Consider the following 20,548-nt stretch of genomic DNA (forward strand, 5'->3'; position numbering starts at 1 on the left):
AATCACCATGGTGCTCTCTCTCTCTCTCTCTCTCTCTCTCTCTCTCTCTCCTTAAACCTTAAACTGTGTAGAAGATGAATGATGATAAATCGACCCTGAAGTGTTCTAATTGGACGATTCTTTCCACCAACACAACAGAACATAAAAAATGGCCGCTGCTCCTCAGAAACATCCGCCTGCTCCGTGCACAGCTGAGTGTGGTAAACGTGATAATCTCTTGAGATTAACCGCGGCGTCTTGTGTGTGTTTGCTCAGATCCAGCTGAAAAAAAACAAGGCCTTCAGACGTTTCAAGAAACTGCAGGAAGCTCGGCCAGAGTTCGACAACCACGTGCTGGAGGACTTGCTTCAACTCCCCGTCCAGCGGGTCGATCAGTAAGATTTCTGTTTTGATCTCACTTTGGGCTTTGGTTCAATATCGTGTTACAGGTTCTGTGACTCTGTGAAACTCGATCGGTAGGAGTCGATTCATTGTGTGAGCCACAAACGTCGTCTACCAATGCAGGGTCAGAGGAGAAACTCACTAAAGTTCAACCATGAAAAAGAAGAAAACTGGTGTCAGAACTTCCTAAAACAATAACCTGCGACGTTCTCCCTTATGAGTGAGTTTGTGAAAACATGCGGGTGATCGTGTTTTCACATCTCTAAATCAAGTAGATACAGTAAGAAATGACTGATCACATCTTTTTTTCTCGTGTTGTTTTACCAGCCGAACCCTGTATCCAGCACGTTCACGGTTGTGTGTAGCCACTGATGGTGTAGGATGATTCCGTGTGCTCGCCACCGCAGGTCACACATTTCATGCTTGAGTTCTGTTTCCGCTGTTCAGTTGTTTTCCTCTCGCCACGGCGTCCCGTCTGTGTGACAGATGTAATTATTATTATTTGATGGAAGTACTCAGGCTGTCTACAAACTGTCAGAGTCTCTTTTGTGAGGCTTCAGGTTTTGTTGGCTGTAATTTCATGCGGTCTCAGTCTTGCTGGCTAATTAGTGAAAGAAGAGGAGGAATGGGCTGAAACGTGCTTTGCGAGGCAGCAGATATCATGACACTGGTTTATCAAGCTGCTAGATTGTGTCTTAATTAGGCCCCTTTCATCTTCTCATCCCTCCAGATGTACAAGGAAGCACTTGAAGGGTTTAATCCATCCATCATGCAGCAGAGAAGTTGTCTGAGATGAGTTGACCCTTCACCTTAACATCTGAGATGCTTTACTGTATATCTCATTTATGTTCACTTTCTCCCCCACAACAACAAACTACCTTCCTGCGCTTATTATACCAATGATTAAGATGCGCTCACTCAATTATTTTCTCTCCAAGACAATTAGTCAGCATACTTTATTGATCAGAGCCAGTGCACTCTTTTTCACAAAATCCTCAGATCTCTGTTTGGAGAATCACCAAAAGCCATTAGAGCAATGGCATGTTATCAGAATTCTCAAGAAACATGTTGAGTATTCATTATGAAACGTGTCCGTCTGTCCATACATCAGAAGTCGAGGAAAATCGACTAGAAACTGTTCTGCCAGGCGCTCTAGGGCCAAACCTATATGGATTTTCTGGGGCTGATATCTATATTGGGGAATAAAATTCCCAGCAAAAGCAAAACAATACCTGCTTCTGATGGCTTGGATATAGTCTTAAACACTTGTTAGAAAGATATAAATTGAAGGGATAACATTTCACTACCTTCAGATAGTTTAATCAGAAATTGTGTGGAAGATGCAGCATATGAACTATTTGACCATAAAATAAATCAAAAATATGAGGTGCAAAAAGGCAATAAAGCTCTGGGAAATAAAATTCACAGTCTTTATGAATTTAGACTTTTAAAAATGCATTAAAAAATAGATGTTTGTAGGGTTTAAGCCAGCAGTGCCAAAGCTATTTTAGTTCAGGGAGCGAGACGAGTCAGACAAGTGAAATGACGGCACAATAATGCACAAACATCCACAACTCCCAAATGTTTTAGTCAATAGATAGAATACATGGTTGGAAATGTGATGGCTTCAAAATAAAGCACAATTTCAATATCATGCCAATTTTAAACTTTGTATCCTGGTGCAAAAATTCAATGAAAGGTCTCTTTCAATCAGCTGCAACTAAAAATGCAACGGGGACTCAACTATCTGCGTTTGAACAGTCGACTCACAGGCCAGTCTGGATCCTCTGGTGTCCCGGTGTTGGCCCACGGGCCATATGTTTGACACGTCTTTAGACTCATTTGACATGACCTGAAAGAGTCACTGTATTTAAAGGTCGGGGGCTCACTGAGTCAGATTAAGTGAGTTGTGCTTGAATTTTTAGTCGATGTTGCTTTGTCTTTGTCCGTCGCTATGTTGTGTCTGTCTGCCAACTGGGGACTTGAGTGACTGTGAGAGCAGGTAGGGGCGGGGCTATGCGATCAGGTAGGGCGGGGCTATGCGATCAGGTAGGGGCGGGGCTATGCGATCAGGTAGGGGCGGGGCTATGCGATCAGGTAGGGGTGGGGCTATGTGATCAGGTAGGGGTGGGGCTATGAGATCAGGTAGGGGTGGGGCTATGCGATCAGGTAGGGGTGGGGCTATGCGATCAGGTAGGGGTGGGGCTATGAGATCAGGTAGGGGTGGGGCTATGCGATCAGGTAGAGGTGGGGCTATGCGATCAGGTAGGGGTGGGGCTATGCGATCAGGTAGGGGTGGGGCTATGCGATCAGGTAGGGGCGAGGCTATGCGATCAGGTAGGGGCGGGGCCATGAGCAGAGCTTGCTCAGAGTGAGAGCAGCTGCAGGTGTAGTTAATATCAGCCTCAGTCAGCCAATTTTTGGCAGATTACGGATTATTTTCTAATGGCTATAATTAGCCGATTAATCGGTCGGGCCCCAGTACTCTACATGTGATGGGAATAAAGACAAGGTCCAGTCCTCACGCCTGTGAATTAGAGGCAAGTGAGGCACAACGGTTCGTTTATTGTCCTTTTTTGTTTATGCTCCTTCATGGCTCTCCACCACAGCTGGAGCTGTTTTTGAACCATTTTGAATTAACAACTGGGGCCACATCAGTGCCAAAAAACCTTAGTAATGCTTTCCTAAAAGTGCCGACGTCGACAAACAGCACTGGTTAACTGTCGTGCTCTGTTTCGGGTTTCTTGTACTTCTTCCATCGATTTTGTTTTTGTCAACATGCGCAGTAGGTGTATACGCTGTCATACTTGATATTCTAGAGCAGCTTCACAGCTCTGGGCGGCAGTCATGTGGTCGGGTGTCTTCATCCTGCTGGCCACTGTGTGGCGTCTTTGGTCACGTAAATCACATTACAGGTGCTGCACAACTATAAGCGGCTCTGCTCACACCTTCCGTTCTTCTTTTTGAACCCGAGCACCTCCCGCAGTGTGGCATGCAGAACGGTTTGACGTCATCGGTGCTCAGTCGAAGCCACACGCAGTGCAACGGGCTGCTGGAGGTCCATCCGCATGCCCGTCGGTGTCTTAACAAGCTGCGTGATTACAGCTCTCGCTCTCTGGCAAGGCGTGCAGCTCAGGGCAGTACAAACCTGAGAGGTGAAGAAAATGTGTGGAAGTCTTACAGCTTGATGGGCTGTCACTGTCCAAGTGAAAGCTTCTGATGCCCCTCAATGAATGTCCTTTATTTCCTCAGGATCATCTTTTCCTGTAAAAATATGAAGTTCAATAAAGAGTTAGTTGACTTTCATTTGACTATTTTCTCCAGTGAAGCACCTTTAATCGTGATGACGGTAGAAATAAACATAATTCAGAGGAAGAAGCTTCTGTGTCAGGGAATGTGTTGCATATTAAAACGTCTGTTCGATGAAAATAAGCTAGATTCAAGCACTTTGTCATTTTTTTTAGCTCATTTTGAATGATCTGTATTATCTATAGGTCTGCATGATTCGTCTATGTTATTGAAGTAACACAAATACAAACTGCCGAAGGTGGTAGGGTGGTCCAACATGTTCACTGTCCAACATTAGATCCCATATTATTATATAGTTTATCAACAATAGCACGTTGATCCTACGAGCTCTATTGAGAATCTTCTGTCTGTCAGTCTCCGCCTGCAACACGCCCATCTTAGGGAGAAGAGGAAGTGTCTTATCTCGCGGTCCCATGTGCCAATGTTTACGTTGGATTCATTGGCTTGTAGAAACACTGTTTTTCAACTGAACCCGTTTGAAGCAGAATCTGAGCCAGAAGTAGAAGCCCCAGAAGAAGATCAGAATCTGATTGTTTAGTTCAAAATATTATGTGTCTGACTTAGTTTGGTCCTGAGTTTAACGCTAGCTCCTGCTAACTGTAAGGCTAACTGTTACAGTTTTTTCTAGGGATGTCCCAATCCGATCGGTAGATATCGGATCGGGGCCGATATTAGTGATATTAGTGAGTGATCAGGGATCGGCAAATCCAGCCGATCACCCCGCCGATCTAAAAAAAAAATTAAAAAACGCGGTTCGCAACGTCCCTAATAACCAGAACAATCAGGGACTAGAAGCTCCGGTCGAGCTGCAGAAGCTAGAAGCAGGCGGAGCGGGGCCATAGACCTATAAAACTAGTGGTTTATGTGTTTATGTGCAGAAGTCTACTTCATGTGTACTACATGCCCTGAAGCCTCGTGTTGAGCCGTGTTCATAGTGAGGTGTGGACGGTTTTTTGGGAGAAGGCCAGGGAGAACAAAGATCGTTTTCTTGTCGTGTGGATGTACCATCAGTTTACAACAACAACTAAAGAGAAAGAGAAGAATTTTGATTCAATAAGTGAGTTTTACAATAAGTTCTAGCTAAACAAAGCTTCTGACAATAGTGCTTTTAGCTTCAGACATCTTAGTTGCTCCAAAAATAGACTATTGAGTATATTTGCAATAGCAATGTGAGTATCGGATCGGGAAAGTATCGGTATCGGCAGATACTCAATTCTGAAAAATCGTATCCGTATCGGGGGCAAAAAAGTGTGATCGGGACTTCCCTAGTTTTTTCATATTATACTGAATTTATTCAGCCGGTTGCTCTGCATGTAACTTAGAACACTTTTTAAGCAGCACATTTCATGTTGAACGTCTGCTGATATTAATTAATTCTGCCAGATTATTAAAGGACACACACTTGGCAAGTCATTGAGCTACGTTAGCTGCAGAGCTAATGCTACTGGGCCATTTCAACAGGTTGTCACGCGAAGTAGACCTGCGCAGTAAAGCCAAAGAAAATGGAATAACTTACACCTCCCATGATTCATCCACGCTTGTTCCAGTTTTTCAGCAAAGCCTCTCTAGAAGCCCATGTTGCACACATACAAAATGTTGGTAAATTTCCATCAACAATTAAATGGATCCACTGGGTCTTCAAAGGCTCAGACGAAGGGAATAAAAATAGACTTCTCTGCTCGTTGATGCAGTGAACAATAGAATAATTGTAGTGTTTTGCTCATATTTTTGCCATGTGTGTTTTTTGGTCGCCTGCGAGTGATTTCACCGAGCCAAGCTCAACTACTGGTGGGATGGTCAAAGGGGAGAGGCTATCGTGATTGTGATTGGCTACTTGTAACATATGTGCAGTAAAGGTCCCCAGAGATTTCACACCAGCTCACTGAACGGAATAAACAAAAAGGAAGCGTTATGAAGCAGCTACCTTTGAAGGAAAGATGTGAACATTTTCCACCTATAGGAGACCGCTGTCGGTGAGACCGTTGTCGATGTCGGGGACGAGGGATTCTGGCAGCTAATCAGCCACCGGGAGTCGCGGTACAACCGTAAACCGGAAATATTTGTCCGAGACAGCGCTACCTGGACTACATGGTAAAGTGTGCATGAGACATGTTAGAGAAGATACAACAGACATCTGGTACGCCGACGTTTCCTCATGTCACTGTTCAGTTTAACTGCACACTGGCTGGATGGACGTTACGAGACACACAATGTTCAGTGCTACGAACTTCCTGGTCTCTATAAGCATTTGTAAAGAGCCGATTGCTGTTTCATTTGAATGTCTACCGAGCAAGCTAGCGAAGCTATTGTTTGTTTTCTTCTTCTCAATTTCAGCTCATTTATCATTTATTTAATTTTATTTAATTTTACATTGGATTTTGAACCCATTGTCTGAACCATTTCAAAGAGGGTTTGTGTTTATATAAGTGTGTGTGTGTGTGTGTGTGTGTGTGTGTGTGTGTGTGTGTGTGTGTGTGTGTGTGTGTGTGTGTGTGTGTGTGTGTGTGTGTGTGTGTGTGTGTGTGTGTGTGTGTGTGTGTGTGTGTGTGTGTGTGTGTGTGTGTGTGTGTGTGTGTGTGTGTGTGATGTACGATGTTCGACCAAGAAACTATTGGTTTATGAAGATGCTTTTGTATTGGCTGTTTAATTATCATTCACACTAAACCATTGTAAAGAAAGAGCTGATTTGTTTTTTCTTTCTTTTTCTTTTTATATCTGTCAACCAAGCGAGTGAAACTATTATTTGTTTTTGTCAATATTAGCACCTTTGTTATTTATTTCCTTTTATATTACTAATGGCACCAACTTAACCAGTGACACTCGTTAAATGTTTTCTTCCATATTGTTTGAAGAAGGTAGAGAATAATTAATTGGTTTACAGTTGTTGTACTGGTGTACAGTTATTAAGTATATAACTCAGTGCATTTATATCTGCGCATTTGTTGTTTTTTTGTTTTGTTTTTGTAACGGAAATGTTTTAAGTTCAGGGGAATGCACAAAAGAATGATCCCAGTCTTTCCTACAATAAGACATACCATTTGTTGGGTAATTCTGTGCTGTTTTCTGGTGTCGGTTCGGTATCGGCTGATATTGAAATTTAAGATTGGTATTGGGGGGGCACACCCCTAATGGGGACCCAAATTACAATTAAAAAACCATTAGAGAGTTAATTTCGCATATTATGGACCCTTTAACTTGTGACCACTGCTTTAGACACACTGATCCCAATAGGTTGAAGTGACCTTGAGCAAGACACTGAACCCCAAACTCCCTCCCCATAGTGGTGGAGGTCTTTGATTGGTTGAATGTGAACATTCAGATGGCACGGCTCGATCCTCCACCAACCTGCCTGCTTCCAGCACAGCATCATTCTGTGTGACTCTTCCCACCCATTGCTCTGTTTACATGTGCAGTAAATATTTCCAGGAGGAGAAAGTGTTTCACCAACATGAGAAACTGTAGTATTTTCCTCTCCTGACGCGCATCCTGTATTTCACTTGTTATCTCTCCGTGGCTCAGCCCTCTCTCACTGTGCCTTTATGCACTTCCGATCATTATCATTGATTTGTCTGTCAGTCTCAGGCAAACTCAGAAGACTCGAGGGAAACGTCTAATTGTATGATGATTTTAAATGGCATGGCTGGATAATAATGTGTGGCTGGCGCCTCACCTTGCTTTGGTTCCATGGCTGGGAATAGCAGGAAGCTGTTGTCACTTATCACCATTCAAGGATAATGGATGGCAAGCGGGACCTGGAGTGCGGACACTTATCCTGCTGCCGGGGGAGGAATAAAATCATTGCTTTTATTAAGTGCCATTCACTCAAGCCGGCTGGAGCAGTCATCAGTGTCCTCCCCACTGAGCCTACCATTATGACAGTGATGGGGTCTCCAGTTGATTGTGGCGGAGAATAGCAGCTCTCCCTGCCTATATTCCGCGTGTTTGTTCAATAATAGAGATGTGGCTCTCAGAGATGGCAGCAATTGGAGACCTTGGGAGAAATCTGCTCGTACATCTTTTCCTGTAACAAGAGAATGGCTCAGTGGTAGACTCATTGTAGAGAGCGAGCACACTCGTCGCAAAGGCTATACAGCTCAGAGGTCTCAGGGTCATTGGCAAACTGTGTAAGCATTGAGGAGCTTGTAGCTGCTTGCGACACGGGCTCTGCCAGAGTTTATCTTTCAATTGTCAAGGCAAGATTTGAGTTCTTTGTGTGTTCAGCTTCAACTATTGGACCTGCTGGCTTCTTAAGCACAAGGTCAAGATTTGATTAATTGGCTGAAAGAACTTAGAGGGATAAACACATCCTTAAGTAGCTGCTTTGCAGGTAGCAGCTTGTATTTAAGCAGTTAATAATTTGTGTGCTGTCCCCGTGGTTCAGTGTGAGCTTGACGTAAAGCTACAGGTGAAACAAGGTTAAAGTGGGAGATGAGTTTGGTTGTAACTCACGTGTTGATTCTGTGTATGCCGAACAGAGAAAGAGGAAATTCAAAAGAGGGACACACACATCCGTGCGTGCACGCACACAGTTTGATTTAAAAGTGAAGGCAGACAGAACTGGGGTCTGTGTTGAACCTAGTGTGAGACTGTGAGCTGGAGCTCAGTCGGCTTTAGCATTAGCAGTGCTAATTGCTAAAGCTGCAGCCCGTGTGTTTCTGTGCTCTTCCACCTGCTCATCTTACTATAATCAGTGTCAACAGCTTTTCTGTTTTTAATTGATCAACCGTGATACAGTCCCTGTTATTCAGCTTAGATAATGTTCAGTAAACCAGCAGCTCAGTGGAGCAGCTCGTCTTTCCTGTCATACATGTTAGATGTTTTTGTTTATCCTGAGCAATAATGTTGGATGTCAGCTTGACATTATTGATTTGCGGGAGTGCAGTGGATCAGCAGGCATTTTCTTAGTAAAGCAAATCTTGTTTACACAAAATATGGGTCTTTCCTAGACCAGGTGACAGGCTTAAAGGTGATAGATAGAAGTTCTTTGTGGATGATGGCGTTCTTCCTCGTCTGATGGTACCAGCTCAGACTGGAGGAGTGGGATTGGAGTATGGAGCTGCTGTTGACTTATGTCCATCTGCACCTCTAAATCTGGGTCGTTGACCCTGAAGTGGAAAATGATGAACTCTTTGGAAAGCGAGAGGAAACCTCACTCAAGATGACTTGAAGGATCTTCCTGATGGGAGGACGGATGAGATGAGCGTCTGCTGGACTTTCTACAGTCTGCATCTCCACTCACTCCAGTTACACATTCAGAGGGAAAACTGAGTGGATAATTCTCTTTGTGGGGTTTGTTCTATGTAATTAGGACTTTATCCATCCAGGAGGACCCCGGACTAACGCCATCATCTGGAGAGAACTTGAGGGGTCTTTTATTGGAGATATATCAAGCATGGCTGACTTGGACAAATGACCCTTTAAGTCGGTCCAAGATCCCCTGGAATGAGACACGGGCACCTTTTGGTTGCAATTAATTGCTGATTGGTGTTACTGAAGGAGTCTGAGAACGATCTGTCGTGAAGTTGGCGGAAATTGATCTGATTTTCACTGTTATTACCTTAATAGACCACAAAGTGGATAATGTGTGACTTTAGAGGGGGTCACTCATCACGGACTGTGAAGTGGTTGGCACTCGCCTTGTCGCGGGAAACTAATGGGTTCAAGTCCTGGTTGGGCCTGGTGACCTCGGATGTCCTGTGTGTGTGTGTGTGTGTGTGTGTGTGTGTGTGTGTGTGTGTGTGTGTGTGTGTGTGTGTGTGTGTGTGTGTGTGTGTGTGTGTGTGTGTGTGTGTGTGTGTGTGTGTGTGTGTGTGTGTGTGTGTGTGTGTGTGTGTGTGTGTGTGTGTGTGTGTGTGTGTGTGTGTGTGTGTGTGTGTGTGTGTGTGTGAAGGCCTCAGGATCCTCGATGGGAACTTTTTTTCTCTTCGTCATCAGTGGGAACAAGCAAGAAAGTTCCTTTTTGCTTTTCATACCTGCTGTGAGTTAAACTGCAACCCTTCCACTGCAGTTGTGATTCTCTGAGGCCACGTCCACTGCAAACTGCAGACTCCCGTTTTAGCTTTACCTCCAGCAGAATGCCCAAATAAACACAAAATTCTGACCAATCGGACAACAGTTCTCGAACCCTCATGAAGAAAATACTTCCGACGGGACAGTCACAACGTCACGGTTTACTTAAAGTTCCTTTTTTCTTTATTCCTTGTTTCACCAGTTCAGATGTAGGTATCTTTGGCTTTCTGCATTTACTATATCTAAGTGTAGGGTGAGTTCTTTTCCTTTTAACTTATTGATGTTGCGTAATTACCCAGAAGCCCCTGCCTTGTTCAGTAACCCGTGCAGAAGCCTGCCAGTGTCTGTTGTCTCTTGATTGCAAATTTGAATCCTTAATGCATGTAATGGAAGCAAAGTAATTAGTCAGATCTTTCTTTCATCCCCCTGTTTTCTATTTACTGACGTGCACTGATGTGCAGACGCCCACATGGCCCGACACGTCTGCCAGAAGTGAGTGAGTGAGAGAGTGAAGAAGAGGAGGCAGCCTCGCAGCATCTTTGCCTTCCAAAGACATGCAGCACATCCCTCCACAGCTTTCTGAAGCTGCATCCTTCATTAGAACGTCGATGAATGTGGTTCACATCCCGTTATTGTCTCATTATCGCTTCTTTGCTCTGCTGCTAATGAGCGGGAAAGGGCAGCTAAATGAGACAGTTCCGTTTACATTATTTGAAATGTGCTTTAATAATGCTCATTAGACTGTTCCCTTTTTGTTACTCAGCCACGTTAATTAGATTTTTCTCTCTGCTCCCTAATAGGGACGAGGGTTTCTATCGTTAATAATGCCTGTAATGTATTTGTTATTACAAGATGAGACACGAAGGAAGAAGAAGTGAAATTATTTCTCTCTTTAAATGTCTCTTAATTGAAGAATAATTAACTGGAACTTGTTTAGTTTCATTGGAAAATGAGTCATTGACAACAAGAGCTACCCCCCCCACCCCCTCTCTTTCTCTCTCTCTCTCTCACCCTCTCTCCTTGGTCTCTCCTTCCTCCATTCACCTCTCAGAACCAGAGTGCTAGAATTTTCCCCAGGGAAATGTTTTGGCATCGCTCCACACAGAATGAAGACGATAGCTTAAATAAAGTTAAATAAGTAACATTAAGTCAACTGTCCATATATACCGTGTTAAGACCAGCGGTGACTGGAGTCGCACTGCAGACTGAGCTTAATTTCCTCTGAACTTCCTCTCTCACACTCTCTCCTTCCTCCCTCAAGCCTCCTACACACTGTATGAGTTTTGGCCGTCGCAGAAGAAAGACTGCAATCGTGGCGAAATCTTTGTGTCGTGGCTCTTATCTGTGGTCGTACGTCGTACCGTGAGCCCGGGTCAAGGTCGGCTGACGTGCTGGTCCTAAGCCTGCAATCAATATCAGACAGTGTCAGATATTTGGGGCAGTTGTAGCTGCTGCTGCGACCTGCAGCCTGTTTGTTTCATACATACTTGAAGTACTTGAAGTACTTACTTCAAGCTCCTTTTATAAAATTCCCGTCCAGGTCTTCCTCTCTCTCCGAGCACGACCTCGTCCAGATTCTCCTCCTGCTCATTTTTTTGGCGATTTCTTTCCAAACACATAAATGCCAGACCGGCGAGGCTCCGTTCATGTTTATGTTCAGGACGTGTTGTTGTTGTTGTGTTCACGTGTTATTGCTCAGTCACGTTGACTCACGTGGTCGTACAGTCTGCACACAGCAAACTTCATGTCGTGGCTTAGTTTACGGTGTGCAGTGTGGCGGGTTAAAGTTAAAATCACTCAGTCTGCTGGAGCTTTCACCCTCTCTCACCCTGCCTCCCCCCTCACTCCCTCCGCTTTCACCCTTTTTCACCCTCCACCCTCCTTTTGGTGATTCTCCTTCCTCTCTCCACCCTCTGTTCACCCTCTCTTATCCCCTGGAGGTTAGCATTTAGCATTTAGCATATACCATATAGCATTGTCCCTGCAGGGCTCTGGAGGTTAGCATTTTAGCATGTAGCACTGTCCCTGAAGGGCTTTAGAAATTAGCCTTTAGCATGTAGCACTGTCCCTGCAGGGCTCTGGAGGTTAGCCATTAGCATGTAGCATTGTCCCTGCAGGGCTCTGGAGGTTAGCCATTAGCATGTAGCATTGTCCCTGCAGGGCTCTGGAGCTCTCTGCACTGCACTCGGATGCACCACGATGTGAGCAGTCTGGTAGATCTATTGTCCTGCTTCAGTGGCACCAGCCCAAAGTCGACAAAGAAAGAGACAGACGAGCAGCGATCAATGTGAACCGTCGATGCACTTCAAGGGCACTTCACCTTTCTGTTACTACAGACCAGCCTGTTACAGTCAGACTGGTGTGACGTACAGGGAACGCTGGGAGTTCAGAAGGACCAACATGGTATCCTCAGAATCACTCTGTTTACCTTTATTATAGTGAAGAGGCACGTTCTAAACAGTTTACATTCAAACTGAACCTAAAACTGGTTTGAAGTTCACGTTCAAATCTAAAATCTTCTCAGACTGAAGCGTGAGGCTTCAGACAAAAAGCAATATATAGAATAAAACATGTTGCTTTGTGAGTGAAAGGGGAACTTTCACAGCTACACATCATGACGGAATCTGATCTGATAATGAAGAATAAACCCAGCGCCCTTAGGCAGCGCGGCTCTCCTTCTCACTGCCTCAGCATTTACTTGAATCTCCGTCTTCACACGTTGCCAGATTTGTCCTGCACTCACAGGTTTGGTCTCATTTACCTTTGTTTCACTGCACTCTTCCATCTTTTCCGCGCCATGAGCTGTGCTTTGTTCCCTGACAGGTATAAACACTTCCTGCAGGACCTGGCTGCTAATTCCAGTCCTGATGACCCCGAGTTTCAGCAGATTTCCAGTGAGTACTTTTTCTAATCTCGTCTGCAGTTCACGGAGAAAACCAGAGAAACGTGTGTGCTTGTGACGACACTCAACTCAAATTTGTAAAGCACTTTAAAACCACCACACCTGGACTGAACCAAAGTGCTGTACATAAATCGACAAAAAAAACCTTAAGTGTTTAGTAAAACACTAAGTCGTTTCACGTTTATGCACCGTTTTTGGCCGATCATCCACACAGGGCAGCGTTTTAGGAGCATGAAATTTTTTATTTTTTTTTTTAACACGGGTCCCAGAGTGGGGAAATTCTAAAACCCCAGCTCGGCTTTGAGGTGTGGACAGCAAAGACAAAAGAAGATCACCCCTGGAAAAAAGATGACCTAATCGCCCCGCCTCTCCTCCCCACTGTCATCTAATAACAACAACGATTGCAGACGACATGTTTCAGAGGCCTGTACTACGAACCGTGATCATCATATCCAGGATCTCTCTCTGTTTCCTAGGTTGACTTATCGAGACGTGCGCGATCCTGATCACCGTTACTACGAAGCAGATTATCGACTTGCTGGTTCAACCCAGAACTACGTGTGTGCGTTCACGTGAAAGGGGCGGAGTTTGCGGCGTCTGACCAATCGCACACGGAGAGTTTTACTTTATTACAGCAGAAACGTTTCAGGCTGAACTTCCTCACTGATCTTCTTTAGTTTAGATTCTCCATCCAGTTGTTTTGAGGCTGAGTTTCTCTTGTGACAGTGTTTTGTGTTGGAATATTAATTCATCACATCGACGGCACGAGTAGTTCTACGTTCCATAAATTCATGTTCTTTCAGGTGTGATCATTGACCTCGTTATTCCAGGTCAACCCTCACGGAGATAAACACACTTGGAACAAGTCAAGAACAAAAACATTCCTCAAAGCCTCAGAGGCCAGGATTTATTTTATTATGTCAAAAAGATCGCTCTAAATACTTTTTCCTCTCCTCTCCGCTGCAGCGCTGAACCCGTGCACCAGTCACCATCATGTACGAATGGGCAGGTCATTTTCCCATAAATCTGATTGGTCAGGAGGCGGAGCTGTTCCACTCATTGTGAGCTTATCGAGAACGTAACCTGCTCGGGGGCAGGTTAAACATTCAGCGTCAGTTGCTGGGTGACTTATCCCGGTGAGAATTGAGCGAGAGTCGTATGGAAAACCAGAGTTAATCCTTGAAATGATCTCGATGAGAGTGTCGTAGTACTCAGGTCGCACGTCAGAAGCTACTGATTCTAGCAGGAGGAGGAGCGAGATCATAGACCCATAGAGCTCAGAGTTAGATAGAAGTTTATGAGCAGGAGTCTACTTCTAAATTTCTATGTGCTCCATGTCTTCTTCTGCGTTTTGGGTGTATTTGGTGAGGCAGAAATCACGAGTGTCGTGGTGAAACAGGTCAGAGACGTAAGGCAGGGCGAGACCATTGAAAGACTTTGGGCGTGTTCACATTCCCCTGCTTGGTCCAGACCGGAGTTCTCTTCGGGCTAATAAGCGATCTCTGTTCCCCGCTGAAAACCTGGGTCTCGGTTCCTTTACAAACGATCTTTCTAGCAGGTGGGATGAGAGGACGTGACGCAGTGCATTCTGGGTAGTAAACAAACAAAGCTAGCCGTGCGAATCAGAAGAAGCAGACGCGGAAAAAAAAAAAGTTTGAAAATATCTTGCGTTCAGACGTAGAGTAGTGAGGAAGAAGTAGAGAGGAAGACTCATTGATATCTGGTCTGAAGACGCGATATCATGGTTGTTTGTGCCATGAGCTAACTAGCCTAGCCACCATGGGCTAAACCTCCGGTTTCGGTCCCGACCAATCAATGAGCCGTGTTTCTTCTTTACTTCCTCTCTGGTCAGGGATTGTGTCGGGCGACAGCGCCCCCAAACCAGCAGCTGGTGGGATTGCGTTACTTTTACCTCCAGGAGGTTTGGTCCGGTCTCAGGAGAGAACGTGAACACCGCCCGAACCAAATGAAGGGGTGAACGTCCCACCCGGGAAACAAAAAGAAGACTCTTAAAATGAATTCTAAAACCCGCGGGTAGCCAGCGGAGGGAAGCCGAGCGCCTCACAGCAGAGGAGAGTAGAATGTAAAGTGCCGTGATTCCGGGTTGGGAGGAAAGCAACATGAAAACCTTTCATGACTCCACTCGGTCCGACTGGAAGACAGAAGTCATTATCTTCTTTCGAGAACAAAGGGAACGGCTCTCTTTCCCTTTCGTTCCCCATTTGTTGTTATTGTCCCGGCAGCAGCGGGCTGGTGGAGGAATGAAAGGCAGGCCAAGCTTAATATGCATGTAAGTTCTGGTTTGATGTGGATTTTGACATAATTAATTGGGAGCAGATCAGAGAATATTAAGCTTGAGCGATATTAATAAATAAAATCTTCAACATCAACACAGATCCCGATAATGACTAATTTCAACCATCAGATAAACAGCAAATGTGATTCGGGCTCAAATGTACACAAGGAATTATTTATGTGTATCAATTAAAATCTGATTGCGGGTGTGCTGCCTTTGCTTACAAATTAAAACAGCCTCCGACTGTAAGATGAAGGTACATCTCTGACTGTAGCCTCCATCGCTCCTTCCTCCTCTCATTAGAGCGCCTTTAAATAGTGTGTGTGTGTGTGTGTGTGTGTGTGTGTGTGTGTGTGTGTGTGTGTGTGTGTGTGTGTGTGTGTGTGTGTGTGTGTGTGTGTGTGTGTGTGTGTGTGTGTGTGTGTGTGTGTGTGTGTGTGTGTGTGTGTGTGTGTGTGTGTGTGTGTGTGTGTGTGTGTGTGTGTGTGTGTGTGTGTGTGTGTGTGTGTGTGTGTGAGATTAGGCAGCAGATGGAATCACAGGAGGATTTTTTTCTTCTCTTTTTCTGTTGTTGGTTTGCTCCTTCTCTTTCTCTTCTCGTTCCTCTTTCCTCTCCCTTCGTCCCCCCCCCCCCCCCCCCCCCCCCCCCCCCCCACACACACACACACACACACACTCCTGGATTTAATGGTTGTAATTGCAGAGTTGAGGAGTTTTCCTGGTCCTGCTTGGAGTCTGACAGTCCGGCGCCGTCTGTGCAGCAGTAACTCTAACCGGGAGTGACCCGAGCGGCAGAACGCCTCCACCTCTGTCAGAGGTTTAACAGTGGACGTTAACTGTGCCATCCCGTGGTCAAACACTATTTAAACCCAGAATAAATGAAACGGGGAGCTGTGAGCAGTGGAAGATGTCTTGTGAATGTCTAATGGGCTGGATGTATTATTAATGCCTGAGCCCGAACTCAGCCCAAGAATACTGTAATTAGGAGTTGTTGTTTTTCTAAAGCAGGAAAAGGAAAATATATTCCAAACACGTACAACAAAGGGAAGAAGTCTACATGGAGGCCTTGTTTGGTTTACATTGTAAATGTTGTGAAGTTAAGCGAGCCAATTAGGCTGTGATTATTTTAGTGTAGACAAGTCGCCCTGAGGATCAAGTTCATCCGCCGAGTTTCAGCAAAACAAAAGCAGGAAAGTTGAGCCTGAAATTAGAATCTCTCTGTTGTTATTTTGGAGACGTTAATGATGTACCCCTAAATGTTTACAGCAGTTCTCATGGCAGACACTCGCTGATTAGATGCTGGTGTCTATTCTGATGATTTGGCTGTTTGAATGCCGACGCTCCTCGGGCTGACGGCGGATGATCCTCCAGTCCAGCTTCACCTTCGGCCCAACGGTCTCCCGCTGTTTGTTGGCAGGCTGCGTTAATCTGGTAAACTGTACAACATGTTTTGGTGACAATACACTGGCTTTATGCCCACATAGCCTTCTAATTGTCACGTGTGAACCATTTCAATGTTGCACTCGTCTCTGATCTCACACTGACTGTTCAGTTTGTCCACCGTTAACAGCTACAAATCATTAAAACCGATAAACACGGTCATAAAATCTCAACTGTAATTTTTAAAATCTATAAATGCAATATAAGCTACAGTTTTGATGAAGCACAGCTCTGTACTCAACACTTGTAAGCTGTGTTACAATAAAAAACTGATCAAATGTGACAGTTATTGTCTGGGCAGTTAACAGCAGCTGGCGGACTGAAGCCCAGCCTCTGAGGCCCGGCTCTCCTGGTTCTGATTCTCAGTCGCCACGTTTCTTCTCGAATGAAGTAGAAAGATAAACTCCTGCTTGCTGTTTGATCACGTTTCTTAAAGGTTCACTGTCTTCAGATTACTTTACTGAAATAATGACTTTATAGATACTTTAGTATGGACTCCGCTAAAACCGTAAGATCAATTTCTAATCAAATTAGATTGTTAAAAAAGATTCAAAAATAAATTTTCAAAACAAAATGACTGAATTTTAAACTTATAAAAACATTGGAGCGATTCCTTCACAGATAGCCCTGCTTTAGTTTCTAATGCTTTTATTTTTAAAGCATAAAGACATGAACATCCTGCATTTTAAATGTGAAGTGAGGCACAACTTCACATCATTCAACATGTTCTCGTGTTCACTCCCGTCAGGTTCAGTGAATTTAGTAGAAACAGTGCGATTGACTCAAAACCTGATTGTGTGTTTTAGACATTTTCTTTCATTTCATGAAAAGATTAGGATTTACTCTGGATCCTCCGGACTGACGTGAAAACGTGCGTGATTGAATATCGTTTGGTTCCCTGTGACGTCGGCAGATGAAGCGGCGTTTGCTGGTTTTAATGTACCAACCTTCAGCGAGTATCACTTTCAAATTAGCAGCAGCGCCAGCTGGGTGTTGTTGGGCTGCGAGCGGCTGATGGTATGTAAACACTTTGGAGGGAAATAGGTTTATTTAACCAAATGAGCTGTGCTTGTTGGAAGCTGCTGTTGTTTGCATACAATTACAGACTGACAGCTCAGCTGATTTGCAGGAGGGCAATGCATTATGGGCTACAAGAGCTCCTGTGGTGCAGACCAGCATCCCTCTAATTATTACCACCATGTTGGACGCCCCTACAAACACATTCCGACTGAACACCGGTTCAGCCGACTATCGGGGCCCCAATCAGGGCTGTGTGGAGCTTTTAATTTGCACGGCTCAGTTAAACTCTCCGCAGGAGCTCACTGATGAAATCAGGCAAAATCAGGCCGCGATGCTGAGGCGGGCTTCGGGAACTCAGATTCTGACCTGGTGTCTGTTTACCTGTGAAACTTCGGGTAGAATGTGTTTTTCACACAAAGTGCACTTTTAAAGACGGGCTTATCCTTGTCGTGAAAACTGGGATTTAATTCTTTACGAGTCAGTACAACACAATTCAGGCTGAAAAGAATCAAATCATTCATATTTTTGTCTTTTTAGTTTATAACGGACAACAAAAAACAGTTTTTTAATAAAGATAAACTTGTTTCTTTTTCAGCGGGATGACAGACGGTGAGACAACATGACAGTGAAGTGTTGAATGTCTCTGGACGTGTCCACAGGAAACAAGTGGATGTGATAGAGGCTCTGACAGATGGACATATGAATGTTTTATACATTCATCCAGTCTATCTGAGGATTCTTTAAAAGCTTGTGTTACCGGGTGAAATCACTGCTGGCGAAACAAATTAATGATGTCCAACATTTTAACGTCTGTACTTGACTGACTTAGTTTAAACTCACTTAAAGTTTTACATTTGATGTTTGCCTGTATGAAGATGAAACATTTCATTATACAGTCTTTTATATCCTACAACACTATTTTTTGCATGTTGACTGTGACCATTATTTTTTTAACGTTTAGATGTGGTCCGCTCCATCTTTTTAGTTCTTTCAGCCATTTTAACAGTGCAGCTCGTCCTGACTTTAGGGTTAGGATGTGAGGATGTGATGCAGGTTTTAAGTTTGAGATGAGAACATTAACAATTAGATCAAAGTGTTGTTTCATCAGTTTCTGATAACGGCAGCAAGCCTCTGTAACCCCAGGCCCAGGCAGCGAATAAATGATTTCAACCGGGGCTACACCTGTAAAGGACGGTGGGCCGTGGCGGTGTGGGGTGTCAGGATGTGAGGGGAGGTTGCAGCTTCCCATTGAAGCAGTCCGTTGCAGCGTTGGGTTTGCAGCACCAGGGTACATTGGTGGAAACACTGGGTTGGTTGCAGCATCCAGGTATCTGGTATAAAGTCGAACATTAGTTTTATTGATGAGTGTGACTGTGTGTGATTGTTGCAGGGGCCGTGAGTGCGGTGACGGAGGTGTCGCATCGTATCCAAGACAACCGCCGGCGCCATGATAACGACCTGCAGCTCCGCCGGGTGCAGAAACTGCTGAAGGGGCGAAAGACAAAGGTGTTGGCTTCAGGTTAGACCGTCTGATCACATATTCCTTTCATCCCCTTTAAAAGGAGCCTCCGTCTCCACTCTGCCTCCTTCTGCATCTATTCCCTGGGTCCTCGGGGACACTGGAGGAGTGCAGGCAGGCAGCAGGATGAGTACAGATCAACTGAAGGGAAATGAACTGAAGTTTGGAGACATTGTAAAGACTCGCCTGGATTGCTTTAAATTAATGGACTTTATTGGGCTTCCTGCAGGAAAGTGCTTTGCACATCAAGTGAGCTCACGCTATCAATGAAGCTAACGGTTAGCAGAGCACTCGGAGCCCTTTATCTGCCTCCTCTCCTCTTCTGCTGCGCTTCCCTCTCTACTTGTGGAGCGGTGGCCCTTTTCTCTCCCCTGCTCCCCTCCTGTTGGTGGTCTCCAAAGGATCCGGCCTCATCGGTGCTCCGCTCACCCGGCCAATCTCCCCCAGGACCAATTAGAGCCAGCCTCGTCGTGCGCGTGCGCGCATGTGTGTGTGTGTGTGGTTGTGTGTGTGTGTGTGTGTGTGGCCGCTTCATATCACGTGAACATGCCATTTGTAATAATATCGTTCAGCGTTGCGATCACAATAGGATTTGAAGTGAACTCACTGGATGGTGGTTCATTTCTTTTGGCTCATTTTCACCGGCGTGTTTGTTTGAGTTTGTTTCAACACAAAGTGTGAAAGAGCCTGGGTTGAACCTCCTGCCTGGTTGGATCTCCTCTGTGTGGATGCTTTTGTCCGGGGAGTCTCCGCAGGTGGAAACAGGATCACCGTGTGTGTGTGTGTGTGTGTGTGAGAGAGCCGCTCGATGTGACTGAGGTCCTGTTTACAAGTTAAACTCTGTTTCTTCCCATCACATGTGCTGCGATGTACTGTGACTCTGCAGTGGAGGATAGTGGGCCTCAGCAGTTCGCCATTAGCCGGTAGCCACGACTTCTTTGTTCTTCTTCTTTGCTGGCTCGTCTCCGTCTCCTCCTGTAATCGACACACTCACAGCTACCTGGTGGGTGGGACTCCAGTGCAGTAGGACTCATCCGATTGGTCCAATCCTTTGACACGCAGTGTATGAATTCATGACTTCAGTCCGCCTTTTGCAATATGCATATTGCTCGTGTTGATATTGCAATAACTTTGTTAAATATATTTGCGCGATATCCTGCAGCCCTGTTGGGAAATTTCAAAGCTTCCTCTCATCCGAGTTCTCAGGCCTCCGACTCTCTGTGAGCTTCCAGTCGGTCCCAGCAGGCAGACTTCAGAGCTGCAGCTCCTTTACAGATGAGAGGTGTGGAAGACCCTCAGACATATTAAGTGGCTCTGTAGGAGATGAGGGGGGCGATCGTGAGACACAAAGTCTGAATCAATGGGACATCAATATGGCAGACAGTGTCTGCATGCCTGTTCCCTCAATTTAAAACAAACCTCTTCACATTTTCTATCATGTTTCACATCGATTCCCTCCTCTGCTCATTCCTTTATATGACTGACTGATGCACACACGCATCTCACGTTGTTTTTGTCACGTTAACGTCAATCAGATGCTGTAACTCCCCTGTGAGTTTAAAATCGCACAAAAAGTTAGATTTTAATTTTTAAAGAAATGCTGCACGTTTGCTTTCATTTTCAGAATAAAGGTTTTGAAGCATTTCGCGGGAATTTACCGAATTTGACCAAC

At 44.9% G+C, this 20,548-nt stretch overlaps 1 protein-coding gene across 1 annotated transcript in view; it reads left to right on the plus strand.

Annotated features, from left to right (window-relative positions):
• The window catches only part of arhgef39 (Rho guanine nucleotide exchange factor (GEF) 39), a 58,486-nt gene that overhangs the window by 14,646 nt on the left and 23,292 nt on the right, over positions 1-20,548 (plus strand). Inside the window, exons 5-7 of the mRNA XM_080492089.1 lie at positions 256-374; positions 12,523-12,593; positions 18,748-18,876. Of these exons, the coding sequence (XP_080348215.1) occupies positions 256-374; positions 12,523-12,593; positions 18,748-18,876 (319 nt within the window). The remainder of the gene's footprint in view (positions 1-255; positions 375-12,522; positions 12,594-18,747; positions 18,877-20,548) is intronic.

This window comes from Lipophrys pholis, assembly GCF_963383615.2.
Source record: "Lipophrys pholis genome assembly, chromosome: 22".
Lineage (NCBI taxonomy): Eukaryota > Metazoa > Chordata > Actinopteri > Blenniiformes > Blenniidae > Lipophrys > Lipophrys pholis.